This window comes from Perognathus longimembris, chromosome 1 (assembly GCF_023159225.1).
Source record: "Perognathus longimembris pacificus isolate PPM17 chromosome 1, ASM2315922v1, whole genome shotgun sequence".
In the NCBI taxonomy this organism is placed as follows: domain Eukaryota; kingdom Metazoa; phylum Chordata; class Mammalia; order Rodentia; family Heteromyidae; genus Perognathus; species Perognathus longimembris.
Window position 1 is genome coordinate 142,070,677 of NC_063161.1, and position 14,476 is coordinate 142,085,152.

The window sequence follows — 14,476 nt, forward strand, 5'->3', positions numbered from 1 at the left end:
AAACACAGCACTGGATGAACAGAAAAACCACAAACACGTGTGCTGTTGCCTGTGGAGCAGAGGTCACAGGTGTAGTGTATTTTGTTTTGGAGAGCAGCTTACATCAGTTCCTGAATCTTCTCTTCCAATTTTCTAGCATCAGCTCCACAAAGTTCATATATCTGTTTTAAATATACAAAGGTAAAAACATTTGTTGGTTCAAAATATTGTTCCTGACGGTCAAATATTTTGTGCCCGACTGTAAGATTCCTCCTCCTCATTTGTATAATCTTTGAGATACTTTGAATATATATGAAACATATTAAATTTAGAAGACTTATTTGTTACCTTTCCAAAATTGCTATTATGCCTGGTGTCTAGACTGTCTTGGAATATTCTTCTAGTCTAAGATGAAAACATATGATGGTATTGGAAATGATAAAAACCTAATTTTTGAAATTTGGAGCTTTCAGACATTGGTACCAAGGGCTATTACTCCATATAAAATATTTATATATTTATACATATTATATGTATAAATATAAAATCTTCTGAAATCAAATAGCTTATGCTTTCAGTTTCCTACTTCTATATTGGTAACAGATGTGTAGTAGTTTCTAAGAAGCACATTTTTTCCTCATCTCTGAATCAGGGTGGATTTTACAGTAGATGGTATTTTATATTTTATACATATCTACACTTTTTAGTAGTGTGAAGTCATGGTGCACCTCTTAGTAAACCTTTTACATTTGGCAAAATATGGAAGTCAAGACCCTTACTCCCCATTATCACTTTAGAATTAAGTGATTGGAAAGAAGGAAGCGTGTAGGCAAAACGAGGCTGAGATTAGCTGTAGCCTGTGTTTCCAGTATGGGGAAGGGGTTTTAGCAACCAGGAATGGTGTTAGGATTTTGGAGAAGGAAATGGAAAAGCCTAGAACAAATTCTTGTGCTGCATTTGCTTCAGGGAAGCAACTATCTCCACATTTAATGACTCTTCTCCCAGGAAGCTGCATTTTGAGGCCTGTGATTTGATTTTCTTTCTTGGGTATCAACCCCCACTGTGAACTCCATCTCAATTGATCTCATTCCACTTACCTGCTTGGCCGTGAGTCCACTTCTACAACAGCAAAGTACTCGTTTGATTCTTGAGAATAGAGTTACCTATGTGTGGGTGCAGAATTTCATGATTTATCTGGTTGCCTGGTTTGTAACCCTTTCCTTAACAATAGTTCTCTTGGCTTTAGCCAGGAGAAGATCCTGTCTGAAAGGATCTACGAAGGGTCCTCCTTCCTAACACTTGGATGACAGCTGGATGGTGGGCACAAAGGGAGTTTCATAATTTGGTCTTTAAAGGAACTTTGTCCCTATCTCTAGCCAGAGCTGGAGTGGGTGCAGGGCATGTTGGGTTTGAGGTGCTGTCTCAGTCTCTGTGTTTCTCCTGGGGACCAGAATGGTGACATCATTATGTGGGAGTGTCGGCTTCCGCTTAGCCTTCTCTTAACAGTTTCTGTCCAAGGATCCATGACCACCCCCATGCAATTTGCACATTTCCTTTGGACTCCCAGTACTCTGTAGAAGATATTTTGATAACCTTAGTGAGTCTGAGTATCTGCTTATCTCCTCCTGCATAGAACAGCACGGGTCAGAGAGTTCCTAAAGTTAGAGTCCTCTTATTGCAAAAAAATAAAAATAATGTTTCTCGAGGCAGATGGCACAGCTCCTAGAGAGGAGTACAGCCCAGGGGAGGGTACCTGGGGGACTGAATTCCACGACAGGGGGTTAGAACATGCCTGCGCTGTGCCACCTGGACAGACACCAAGCTCAGCCAGTAGACACCAGGTGCAGTAAGAGCCTTGCCTATTGTGGAGTCTGACTCTTGCTTCTAGGTACATTGGAAGGGCACAATCACCTACCCTGTCATTTGAGCAATGAATCCAATGTCACGTGAAAAAAACCCTATATATATGTGTATATATATAGTTGAATATATATAGCTGAATATATATATATATTCAAAACTGGACACATTCTAAATATACAGTTTGGAGAATTATTACAAAAGTAAGCAACCATACCCAGATGGAAGATATACCTAGACACCTCCCTGTCCCATTACCCAAAGCAACCTCTATTCTGAATTCACGTTGAGTTTTTTTGTTTGGGTTTTTTCCCTCTATTTCTGCAAATGGAATTCTACTATGTGCATTCTTCTGTGTATGTCTTCTCTGAGTGATGCTCAGGGGATTGACAGGTGTATATTTCTCTGTGCACATAACCCACTTTATCCATTTTTGGCAATGACAAAGTGGGTATCGCTGGGGACATTCTTGTCCTTATTTTTGTGGGGAACATCTTTGGGGGGTCACATAAAAGTTCTATTTTATGTCCTTAAAAGTGAGAATGTGGAGTCTACTTTAGTCCCTAAGGAGTTCTTCAAATCACACTCCATATATTTCTGTCAAATTATGATTTACGGCAGAGGACAAGAGTTTGGGTTGTCTCATATCCTTCACTACACTTGGTATCACCAGTCTTTTTCATGGTAGCTAATCACGAGTTTACAAGTTGCCATTACATTTGCTACCTAATTCCATGCCCTTTGCCTTGGCCAGCTTATACCTGAGCTTTAGCCAGTTGTGTAATTTGTCTCTCTGTCTCCAGCCTTGAGCCCCTTAGGTTTGCCTTCCTTCCTAAAGTTCAAGACCGCAAATCCACTCCCACCCTCAGTCCTTGTGAAATTCTCCAGCGTTTCACCACCACTGTGAAAGCCAAACTTCTTACAAGAGCTCCAGTCTATCTAGCTCACTGTGAATCAGCACAATCTCAGAACTCTAGTACCTCTTTGGAGATGAACTCATTTATTCATTGAACAAGTACAGGTGGAGTACACCTTATCTGAAATGCTAGGGACAGGAAGTGTTTCAGGCTTCAGATTTTGGAATATTTGGATAGACATAATATGCAAATGCATAAATAAATAAATATTATATATATTATAAAATATATAATATGTCTTGGGGGATGAGGCCCAAACATGCAATTCATTTCTTTCATACATAGCTAATACATATATAGCCTGATGATAATTTTGTACAAATACTTTATAATTTCTTTACATAAGATAAAGTTTGTGTGAATCAAACTATCAGGTTAAAAAGTTTCATATTTTGGGAGCATTTGGGCTAGGGATACTCAACCTGTGTATATGTATAAAACATTTAAATATCTCAACATGCATATGTATATACAAATACACATACATGTATATATGTATATGTACCTATATGTATATGTTGTCGTATGTACCAATATGTATATACTGTAGTAGTACCATATCATTCTCAACATTCCACTATTATGGATAGATTTCATCCACTATATCATGAATGGAGTCTATCTTGTTTTTGTTTGTTTTGTTTGGTGTGACAGACCTGGGGCCTGGGCACTGTCCTTGAGTTTTTTTGCTCAAAACTAATGCTTGAGCCTATCCACTAACAGGACCCACCCAGAAATCTGTTAGCAATTTTGTCATCTCTATACTAGTCTTCTTTCTAACCTTGTTCCAGGTGTGAGAAAATGGTGAGATACGAAGACTTTCATTCAGAAATGCTGATATAGCTGATTCTGTGAACACTGGTAGCATCCGTTGTGACAAAGTGCTTTCCTTCTCATGCTAGGGGTGAACTTGTCAGGCACAAGATCCTATCTCCCTAGATTGGGCTGTAGAGTGCTATAAATTTAAACTTACAGTGGCAAGGGCAGCCACAGGCATTTTGTGTACAAAATGGGCACAGCTGTTCCAGGCTAGATGGGCCTTCAGCTATTGATGGCATGTTAAGCTGCCCAAGGAGGGCGTCCTGGAGGTTGAGGTGAGGGGAAGACAGGGTGTGGGTCTGAACTTCTGAGAATCCTTCTCAAGCCACATTAGAAATGGCAAAAGTGATTTTGGACTGGCTGGAAGAGTTGTCATTCAGCCCCTGACTGGAAGTATGGGGCAGAACTTTCTTCTCAGGGTGAAACATGTCTTTGGGACCAAGTTTTTTTTTCCCCCCAATAGAATATGTTGCTGTTCACATGTTTCCATTGGATACGTCTGCTCAGATGCCCAGGACTTTTTATTTACCTTCTCTTGAATTCAGAGGTGAGCATATCTTTTAAGTCTAGATGAAACGATGAGCTCACGTCTTTCTGTGTGGAAATGTTCTCCTCACAGGCAGGCATGCTGTCCTCCCCATCTTTCTGGACAACACATGAGATGTGGGTCCACAGTCTGACTTGTGCCGGTAGATCAGACAGCCAGCACTCCTTTCATCACTTTTGGGTCTTGATAGATCTTGTATAAAACAGCTGCACCTCTTTTACAGGTAGATATGTGTCTCCTCTGTGAACTAAGATTCTCTCATAGTTGGGTTATTTCAAGCTCTAGGCTTTGAGAGAGTGGTAGGAAATCTGTTCACAAGGGTTCCACTCATGTTTTTCAATGGGATCAATTTTGTACCAGGACTACTTATATTGAGGGTGATATTTTGATTATCAGTGATTCCTTTGGAGAGAAAAAAGAGAGAACTTTGTGCATGTCTTTAGGAGAATCCAGACTGACTTTACTCCACTGCTGGGAGTGTGGGTATCCCTTCAGCATGGTGTTCCTGATTGACTTTGTTATGTGAAGTCAGAGTGATGTGTCATGACATACTGGCTTGTCAAATGGCTTTGCATGAACATCAATGTTGCATTTGTTGTGTTTTCTGTTGAGACCCTGAGTTCCCACTATTATGGTTGGTTGTTTGCCAAAGCTGGTGCATCAAGATATGTACAAAGCACCCCTCACTACCACAAAGATCTCATTCCCTCTGGGGTCAAAAGGCTATCTCTAGACAAACTTGTTCCACACATGTACCTGAACTTCTTTGTTAGAGAGTGATCATAGGCATGCTACCTGGGCATCCTCAATAACGAAGAATATCAGAAGTCTGCTGGACCTTTCTAGACTTCACCAATGCCTATCATTTTCCTGCTAGCGTTGTGCTCTATTCTATGTTGTAGCAAATCTCAGCTATGAATATAACTTGCTACTAAATCTTGTCAGTCTTTGTAAATCACTGAACGAAGTACTTAAGAACCAGAAGTGTAGGGGAAACGAGATTCCCTTTCTACATTTATTTGAAGGAGAATGCATGTTGGCAATGACTTTCATCTACCAACAGGGGTGTTACAGATCATAGAAACAAGGACAAGACCTTCTTCCCACTTCATATGAAAGTCTAGCTGGTGGATTCTTCTGAATCATTCATTTATAAATATTAGTATATAAATGCTCATAGTCCACACCATTCTTCTAGTGGACCGAAGTGATTTGTGGGAGCCATTTTATTCTAATTTCAAAGAATGAAAGAGGTAATCAGTTTTTGATAGAGGCCTCATATTTAAACAGTTGGCCCACACTCACTAATTCTTTGTTTTCCTTCCCCCTACTCCATAGTCACATGCTGGTCATGAAATCAAAGTTATTACTCTAATACATCCAGTGGTGGAACTTAAAGCATCATGACGTGAGTACTTTTACATATATTAGTCATTATGCCTACATCTATTTTTTAAGAGATGCTTTATAGCATTTATTGGGTTTGAGGTGAGGTTTATAAATCATATGTATGTAATTAGTAATCTCTCTTATCTGTAGTTTTACTTTCCATAGTTTTAGTTACTCAGTCAACAACCATCTGAAACTATGAATCCCAGAAATTACATGCCATTCTGAATAACATGATGGACTCCCACGCCATGCCACTTGGTCCTGTCCAGGAAGTGAGTCGTCCCTGTGTTTCGTCTATCTAGATTCCTGATGCTGCCTGTCTGCTGGTCACTTTAGTAGGTGTCTTCAGATTGACCGCCACAGTATCACAGTGCTTATGTCAAAGTAACCCTTGTTTTACTTAAAAAATGGTTGTGAAGTGCAGGATTAGTGATGATACTGGCAATCCAGATATGCTAAAGAGAAAACTATATGAAAAGATAAACAGGCTTGACTTAAGTAAAGAAAAAAAATTGTATGCTGCAATTCTAAAATCTCAGTAAGAACAAAAAGGAAAATCATAGTGTATATAGAATTTGTACTATTTATCATTTCAGGTAAAGGGGTCTTGGAATATGGCCCCCCCCTTAGTTACAGAAGGTCTACTGCAGTTAGAATACTGTGGAATATTCTGGTTGCAAAGTCGCTTGCCGAGGTTTTGTGTGCCCATCTACAAGAGAATCAACTTTTTTTTTTTTTTTTTTTTTTTTTTTTACCACAATGAATGTCTCTGGAACATGATGTGATGTCCTGGATAAAAATACTAAAGATGATAGCAGGAAAAAACAAGCTCTCCATATTTATTATCTGGAATTTGCTTTGGCTCTCTCCTCTAACCTAAAACGGTGACATGCACTTCTATTGCATTCCCGCCAGTGGTTACCTGACCTCTACATGAAAACTTCCAGCAACCAGAAAATCCCCATTAGTGAAAAGCATAAGGGATGATGGGCTGTGGGAATACCATTTAGGGAGGTTATCGAATTCACACAGAGGACATAATATTAAGATTCTTGACACTACTAGGAAAAACATACCCTAAAACTTCTGAATTAATACAAAGAAGCAGAGCATGTTTTCAAGGAAGGTGAATATTCTAACCAAGCTCTAAGAGAAATTATTATAATGTTTTTATTCCATGCAAATTTAAAAGGGCATAATGGACAGTGGCCCTTTGCCAGATGTTTTACCAGAAACATGGAGACATTTCTTGTAACAGTGCTTAGTAGAAAACTGCACCCTAGTTTTTTTTAATAGATAAATGGAACTTAATTGCTTCAATAAGTCAATTCCAGTTGTATTATCCCAAATAAAAGTGGGGAGTGCTTTTATTGAGGTGATTTCAGAGAAGAGAATTTAATTTTACTCTACCTGCAGGAAGGGAGTGAATGTCAATGCAAGCTTTCCCAGTCAGCTCTATGGGCATGTATTTAACTTTAATTTTTATTATTATTTGAATTTTAATTATTATGAAGGTGATATACAGAGGGGTTATAGTCACATATGTCAGGTCATGAGTACATTTCTTTTTGGATGATGTCATCTCTTCCCTAATCTGCTTCTCCTAATCTGCTATTGCTTTTAACTGTATTTATTTATGTTTGTCTTTTTGGGTAGCGAGGGTTGAAACCAGGGCCTTGTGCTTGCTATGCAAGTGCTTTTCAACTGAGCTATATCTCAGCTATGTATTTAATTTAAAAAATAATACAGTAAGGGAAAAATGATGATGATCCACATGTTAAAACTAGTTTTCTCAGTAGTAAAGTTACTAAGAAAACTGATCAAGATCACATAGCTAGTGAATCATGAGAATCTGAATTAAAAACATACATGCTCATCTGCAAAGCTAGATAGTCTTCTAATTGCTTCTAACAACCATACCCCATGTGTGGGGACCTTCTATATTAATATGTATACATTGGTGTATGAAGCTCATCATGTTCTTTTCTGGAAGATTCTATTTTAATAGTTCTACCCCTGGGTAGGAGGTATTAGTGAGGCAACATGGCTAGTTATTCATTTGGACATCTCAAATTGTCTAAGTGGAGAGAGATATTTTAAGCTGTGCATCTTTTTTTTACCCTTTGCAGCAAGGAAAGTTCAGAAACTAAGAATCACACCGCCACATATTAAAAATAAATGCAGTGACCTTCTTTTTGTTGTTGTTGTTGTTGTTCTGAGGTTTCTATAATCTAATTCAACCCTGCTGTTTTCCATGGAGACGTACCTTCTTGGCTTTCTTGAACATCTGAAATGTGGGTACTCCTTTGATGTGACAAGTTTCAGCTAACTCCTGGGAAAGAAAAGAAATGACATGAAGCCAACAGCTTTGGTGTCTTCTCAACATACCAGGCTTGCTACCTGGGGACTTCTCAAGAGATGTCAAAGTCCAGGGACAGTTGACATGCTATGGACTCCAGTGCTACAAACTTTCCTTTTGTTTTAGAGGCATCCAGGAATGTCACAATGAAGTTCTAGGTCAGATGGAGGTCAGACAGAATAGACAAATGCTGACTTTCTGAGCTCTATTTAAAGACCTTGTAAAGAAGCATAGAGGAGAACCCAGTGGAGTTCAGAAAGGATAGACCCTACCACAAAAATGGAAGTTGTGAGCATATCTTTATAAATCACATTTATGACAAGGGATGATATACTACTGTACCATTTTAAGAAAGGCTTGCATGTTCTTTCTTTTAAGTTCAACACCCATTTTGCTGGTCATCTTTATTTGTGAAAGACTTGGAGCCTAAACTCAAGACAATAAGCTAGAAATCCCAATAGTTTTCATCCTTTCCAAAGCGCTTCTAAAATGAGTTTTAATTTGTCTTAACTAGAAGTCAAAAATGTGCTTTTTATTCTTTCACTTTAAAAGATAAAGAGCCATAATTTTAAAAGAAGGCAGTAATACAAGTTAGCAAAGATGTAGAGAACTTAGAATTCTTACCGTGGTGGTGGGAATATAAAATGGTGTCATTTCTTTGGAAAACAGTTTTTCAAGTCCTCAAAAAGCTAAATGTAGAGGTAGCATAGGACTTAACAGTTCGACTTGCAGCTATGTACCCAGGAGAAATTAAAACAGAGGTTTGTGCAATAATAGAACTGATATCTATACCAACATTATGTGCAAGAACCAAACATTGTGAACAAATCAAATGTCTACCAATGGATAAATAAAAGGCACTGTATCTGACCAATAGAATATTACTTAGCAATAAGAAGGAAGAAAACACTGATGCACTCTAAAACGTGTGAACACTGAAATAAGTTAGTCACTAAAGTCAACATCTTCTGTGATTCCATTCATGTGAAATGTTCAGAACAAGCAAATCTATAGAATGTAGGTTTGTGGCTGCCTATATTTGGGATAGTGGATGGAGGGAATTGGGTGTGAGTGAGCATTCTTTTTGGAAAATGATGAAACGTCTTAAAAATGATTGCAGTGAAGATGGCTTCATGACTTTGCCAAAACGAAAAAGACAGAGCTACTGCTCTTACTTGTGTATTCAGAATTCATAGCATATGATTTGGCCAAAAGAGCAATTAAACAATGTCACACTTTAATGAAGTTGGAAGGAAATGGAGAAATAGAATTCCTATTACTATCTGGGCACCATGCCATGTATCTTATGTATTTGATCTCAGTTATCATCTTGATCTTAGTTATCATTACACAATATGACAGATGATGAAACATATTCATAGAGGTTAAATGATAGACCACAGACACCATCAAAGTGTTGAACAGTGAATGATGGATTTAATTCCTTTCTAAAGTTCAAATTCAATCTAAAATGTAGCGCTGAGAATGTGGCTTAGCGGTAGAGTGGTAGAGTACTTAGCATGCATGAAGGCCTGGGTTCGTTTCCTCAGCACCACATAAATACAAAAAAGCTGGAAGTGGATCTGTGGCTCAAGTGGCAGAGTGCTAGCCTGGAGCAAAAAGAAGCCAGGGACAGTGCTCAGGCCCTGAGTTCCAAGCCCTCAGGACTGGCCAAAACCCAAACAATGCAAAACTAAAAAGAAAAGTTATATGAAACACTCAACAGCACTCAACAGAGTTTAGGATGGTTTATCAGGAGGAAAAGGTGAAATTTGACTTAATTTTATGTTGATGAGGTTTTGTGGAGGCAGAGCAGTTCAAGGATGTTGCATTTTCTTTCATTTTTCTTTCCTATGGTTTATCCCCTGTTGTCACTGTATTTGATTTTGGCACCCTGGGTATTGTATATAGGTTTATTTGAATTAGGGAAGGGAAGGGGAACATCAAAATTGTGAGACAAAGGACAAAGGGCGAACCAATACTCACAAGACTATATGTTGGAAATTAACTGCATAACTTGGGGGGGGGGTGAAGTGGGAGAAAAAAGAAGGAGGGGGTAGAGAGCTTGACAAGAAATGTACTCACTACCTTATGTATGTAACTGTCACCCTTCTGTGCATCACCTTGACAATAAAATTTAAAAGAAAAGAAAAAGAAGAGAAATTTATCAGCCTTGAGGTTTTACTTTTGGGTATTGTGGTAAATGGAATTCATGAGAAAAACTGATCTTTAAAAAGTATTCCCTAGTTTTTGTTTCACAGATAAATGTAGCATAACAATTTTAAAAAACGGACATAAAAAAGAAAGAAAAGGACAAGAAAAGACTCCTCACTGAGGGCTTAAAGTTCTCACCTGAGCATCGTCCACATCCACATTAGCAAACAGTACGTTTTTGTATCGCAGAGACATTGCCTGAAAAGCAAATGAATAGAAACTTCCCATTAGCTTAGTGTTAATACTGAAACATCTCCCAGAAGCGTCCTTCCACAAAACGGAGGAATGAGCAAAAGCGGCTGTTAGAGAAAGCTAGCCACCTGCTGCCACTTCATTCCCCATCAGAACTCAGAGCACCATGTCAAATGCCGGCAGTGCCAAGGTCCAGTACGTACCAGTGGCAGAAGCAGAGTCTAAAGAACAGAACAGAAGACAAATGCTAGAAAGTTGGAAAGAGCACCAAGCAGAGCATGTGTGCAGCGAGTCTAGACTTCCCTTCTGGTGTAGGGGGTGGGAGGAACAGCAGCTTTTTTATGGGAGCAGGTGTCAAGGAGTTGTCTTCAGTGGTCTAGGTACAGTTCTTATTGGTTGAGCACATGGCAAGGTTCTGAGGTCATCCCAGAAAAGATACCAATACCTAAATGCTACTTTTACCTTCTCTCACCAGGCATTTCTTGAGGGAAGTGAACAGAGTTGTTCAATGGGTATAATGTTAGTTATAAAAGGTGAGGAGCCAACCCAGATGTCCCTCAGTAGATGAGTGGATCAGGAAAATGTGGTACATATACACAATGGAATTCTATGCCTCTATCAGAAAGAACGACTCTGCCTCATTCATAAGGAAATGGAAGGACTTGGGAAAAAAATCATACTAAGTGAAGTGAGCCAGAGCCAAAGAAACATGGACTCTATGGTCTCCCTCATAGGGAATAATTAGTACATGTTTAGGTTAGTCATAGCAGAAGACCACAATAGCTCAATAGCTATGCCTCGTATGAACACATAAGGTAATGCTAAGTGAAATGAACTCCACAATATGGAAACAAGTGGTAGGTATATCATTGTTGTAATTATTTTCAACATGCCATGTGAAACAGTACCTTTTTTTTGTTTTCTTTTTTTTCTCTCTCATATTCCCTTCCCGTGGTTTTACTCCTGCTATCACTGTATCTGGTCTTAGTACCCTAGATACTGCATATTCATGTATTAGAACTAGGGAAGGGAAAGGGAATACCAAAATCGAGAGACAAAGGATAAAAAGGCAAACCATTACAACAGCAATACTTACAAAACCATTTGGTGTAAACAACTGTACAACTCATAGTGGGAGAAGGAAAGGGGGAGGGGGAGGCAGGGGAAAATGAGGGAGGAGGTAACAAGTTGGATAAGAAATGCACTCACTGCCTTGCCTTACATATGAAACTGTAACCCTCTATACTTCACTTCGACAATAAAGAAAAAAAATTGAATTTTTTAAAAAAGGTGAGTAGTTTGTTGGCATCAGGTATACCATCTACTTAAAAGTGTGATCCTCAGATCTCAGCTTCCTGAGTAGCTAGGATTATAGGCATGAGCTACTAGCACATTGAAAAAAGTAACCTATTCCAGTATAACTCTGGAATTTGGGAAAATGTCATGAAAACATGAATATTCATTCATTTGGACTCCTTATTCACTGGACTCCTTGCACTTTGCCATGCTCCTTGCTGAATGTGTTCCTAGACAGGTAGTATTAATCTAGCATCATCTAATTGGATCCCAGTATATTACCTTCCGGTTCATTGGGATGATTTTGGGAATGCTAGTGTTAATGTTTAACTTTTAAAGACTTCCTGGGAAAAAGTACTTGGAGAAGTAAGAGCCTTTTACAACTGTGGCCAGTCACAGGTGATACTTACATGGAAAACAGGACACATGGCTTTGCAGGGACCACACCATTTTGCTGAGAATTCAACCACCACGAGGTTGTGCCCAGCAGCCTTCAAAAATTCTTTCAGTTCATTCTGAAACCAGAACATAAATGAGGAAAGGCACGTGACTATGGAATCTCATCAAGTCTGGCAAAGAAAAAAGTAACAGAAGATTTCTCTCTCTCTCTCTCTTTCTTAATCTCTCTTTCCTTCCTTCCTTCCTTCTTTTCTTTTCTCCTTCCTTCCTTCCTTCCTTCCTTCCTTCCTTCCTTCCTTCCTTCCTTCCTTCCTTCCTTCCTTCCTTCCTTCCTTCCTCCTCCCTCCCTCCCTCCCTTCCTTCCTTCCTTCCTTTCTTTCTTTCTTTCTTTCTTTCTTTCTTTCTTTCTTTCTTTCTTTCTTTCTTTCTTTCTTTCTTTCTTTTTCTTTCTTTCTTTCTTTCTTTCTTTCTTTCTTTCGAGGAGTTGTGTCTTTGAGGATTGTTAATCTAGGTAGACTGACCCCAAAAGCCATGTCATTAATCAGCACCCCAAAACCTCCTCATATCATCATAGCAATGGGACTTACTCTCTGTCCTTAATTGTATCACATGCTCATCACTTGGCCACTCATTAGAGATGGGGTAAATCTCATACAAATGGCATGTCTGCTCTACAACAGGATGCTGCTGTTTAGTTTAGGTGAAACTGATGGTTCAAAGAAGATGCATTTAACTCCTCTAGTTGACTGATGGGGCGACTGGCTTCTCAGACAGCCAAGACATTCCTCATTTACTTCTAAGTAACCTTTGTCTTACCTTCCAAAAGTTGTTTGGGTGTGAGCTGAGGTAGTGAGACCATGAACTTGACTTGGCTAAAATATTCCAAAGGGAATACTCTTATGCGGTACTTATTTATTCACTATGTCCATATTGAGGCCTATAACCTGTCAGATACTAGATGCATTGGTAAGGTACAACTGTGGTCAAAGGAATACATAAAAGACAAAATTTCCCTGCCTTTGTGTAACTTACACTTTATTTTAGAAGGGGAACGGACACATCAACAGATTTAAATATGTATTCGCATTAGTGATGATTTCCAGTAAAGAGTAAAATGAAGAAAAGAGAAAGCACGCTATGGGTATTTGGTTACAATTGTTCACCCACAAATTGGGTGATCCACCTCAAGAAGGAGGAGATGCCTGAATAAAGATGAGAAAGAGAGAGGTTAATCGGACTTCTAAGCGGGTCTCTAGGGAGGAGGGGAGAGGGCTTCTTGGGGGAAGAGTAAGGCTCTCTATTCTGTGAGATTCCCAGAAAATTAAAAACAGACATTGCAAAACTATTAGCAAATGAGTGGTATTTTAAAATTTTATTTATCGCAAAAGTACTTGGCATGGTCCCTTACCTCTCTCCCTGGCCATTTTTTTCTTTTGGTCTGGTCAGCATCAGTTTTGTGAATATTTTGGAAACACTTCCAAAATCCAAATCAAAGGTTGCTGATGAATGTGAGGTTCTGTCCTCCCCTCCTGACAGTGCTCCCCTCCTCTGAGGAGACTTGACAGTGGTATGGCTGGAGCTCATCCACCTCTAAATGAGGTAGGCCCCCCGAATCTCTCTTTCAGAGTTTTTTTTTTTTTTAAATAAACAAAGAATCATCTTGGCCTATGTACAGATTTAGATTTGTTGTGACAACACCGTTGGGCAATGGATAGAAAGTGGCTTTATAAAAATGTACCTAAAGAACTGTTGAAACTACTGCCATCATTCTTTTCTAACCCCAATCCACAGGCATGTCTGGAATTTCTGCTTTCTTTCCTAGGATGAGAAGAAGGAAGTGGGCTTTCTTATTTCTCTAGAATTTTTTTACAGGCACAATTCAGGTAGACTCCATAGCATGAGATACAGGATGTGATGTGTTAGTGGCTGGCCTGAATCCAGCTAGAGTTAAGAGTAAGCAATAAAAGTCGGATAGGAAGAAAACTGTTTTGATTCTGGGCTGTGTCTCTAGACAGCTCCATTTTTTAGGAAACAAGAAGAAAAAGCAAGATGTACAAAACAAATTTCCTCTTGCCACAGGACAATGAACAAGTGTTAGGCAGATAATATCCTTCTTAAAGTTTATCAGTTAAAGCCAAATAAGTACTTGCCATGTCTTTAATAATCTGCACCATGATTTACAGGTGGGAATTGTTGATGAACTGATGACTGTGGGTCCAATGGATCACTGCAGTTGCCTCTCATTCAATGTGGAAAGTTGGCCAGAATATATGGGTAACTTCTTTATGATGTCATGGAATATGTCATCTCAGAACTTGGAACTTTGGCAGATTGGAGACCTAGTTTCACTTCTATGTCAATGACTTCAGTTGGCTTCTAACCACCCAAGTACCAGAAAACTAAAATTTGAATGTAGAGTCCATACTATCTGTCTCTCTTATTTCTGGTTTTCTATTCCTGATTTCTCCCCATTGTTCCCTCTGATCTGACCTTGATCTTCAA

The 14,476-nt window shown here is 39.0% G+C and overlaps 1 protein-coding gene across 2 annotated transcripts; it reads right to left on the reverse strand.

The window, feature by feature from the left end:
• Window positions 1-98: 98 nt before the first annotated feature.
• Txndc8 (thioredoxin domain containing 8) lies at window positions 99-14,148 on the reverse strand. Of its 2 annotated transcripts, XM_048338853.1 has the most exons (6): window positions 14,125-14,148; window positions 11,986-12,090; window positions 10,226-10,285; window positions 7,781-7,846; window positions 1,077-1,142; window positions 99-161 (listed from the first exon to the last, which is right to left on the reverse strand). In XM_048338853.1, exons 1-6 carry the CDS (start codon window positions 14,146-14,148, stop codon window positions 99-101), a joined length of 384 nt encoding a protein of 127 aa, XP_048194810.1. The 2 variants fall into 2 exon arrangements, with proteins under 2 accessions (XP_048194810.1, XP_048194820.1); XM_048338863.1 differs by lacking the exon at window positions 1,077-1,142.
• Window positions 14,149-14,476: the final 328 nt, after the last annotated feature.

Excerpts from the sequence above, each read along its gene's own strand:
- Txndc8 (XM_048338853.1), bottom strand. The coding sequence starts at position 14,148 with ATGGTGCAGATTATTAAAGACATG. Across the intron at positions 10,286-11,985 it reads CCATGTGTCCTGTTTTCCAT|GCAATGTCTCTGCGATACAA; the intron begins GTAAGTATCACC and ends TTTGCTTTTCAG. Across the intron at positions 7,847-10,225 it reads TGGATGTGGACGATGCTCAG|GAGTTAGCTGAAACTTGTCA; the intron begins GTGAGAACTTTA and ends TTTCTTTCCCAG.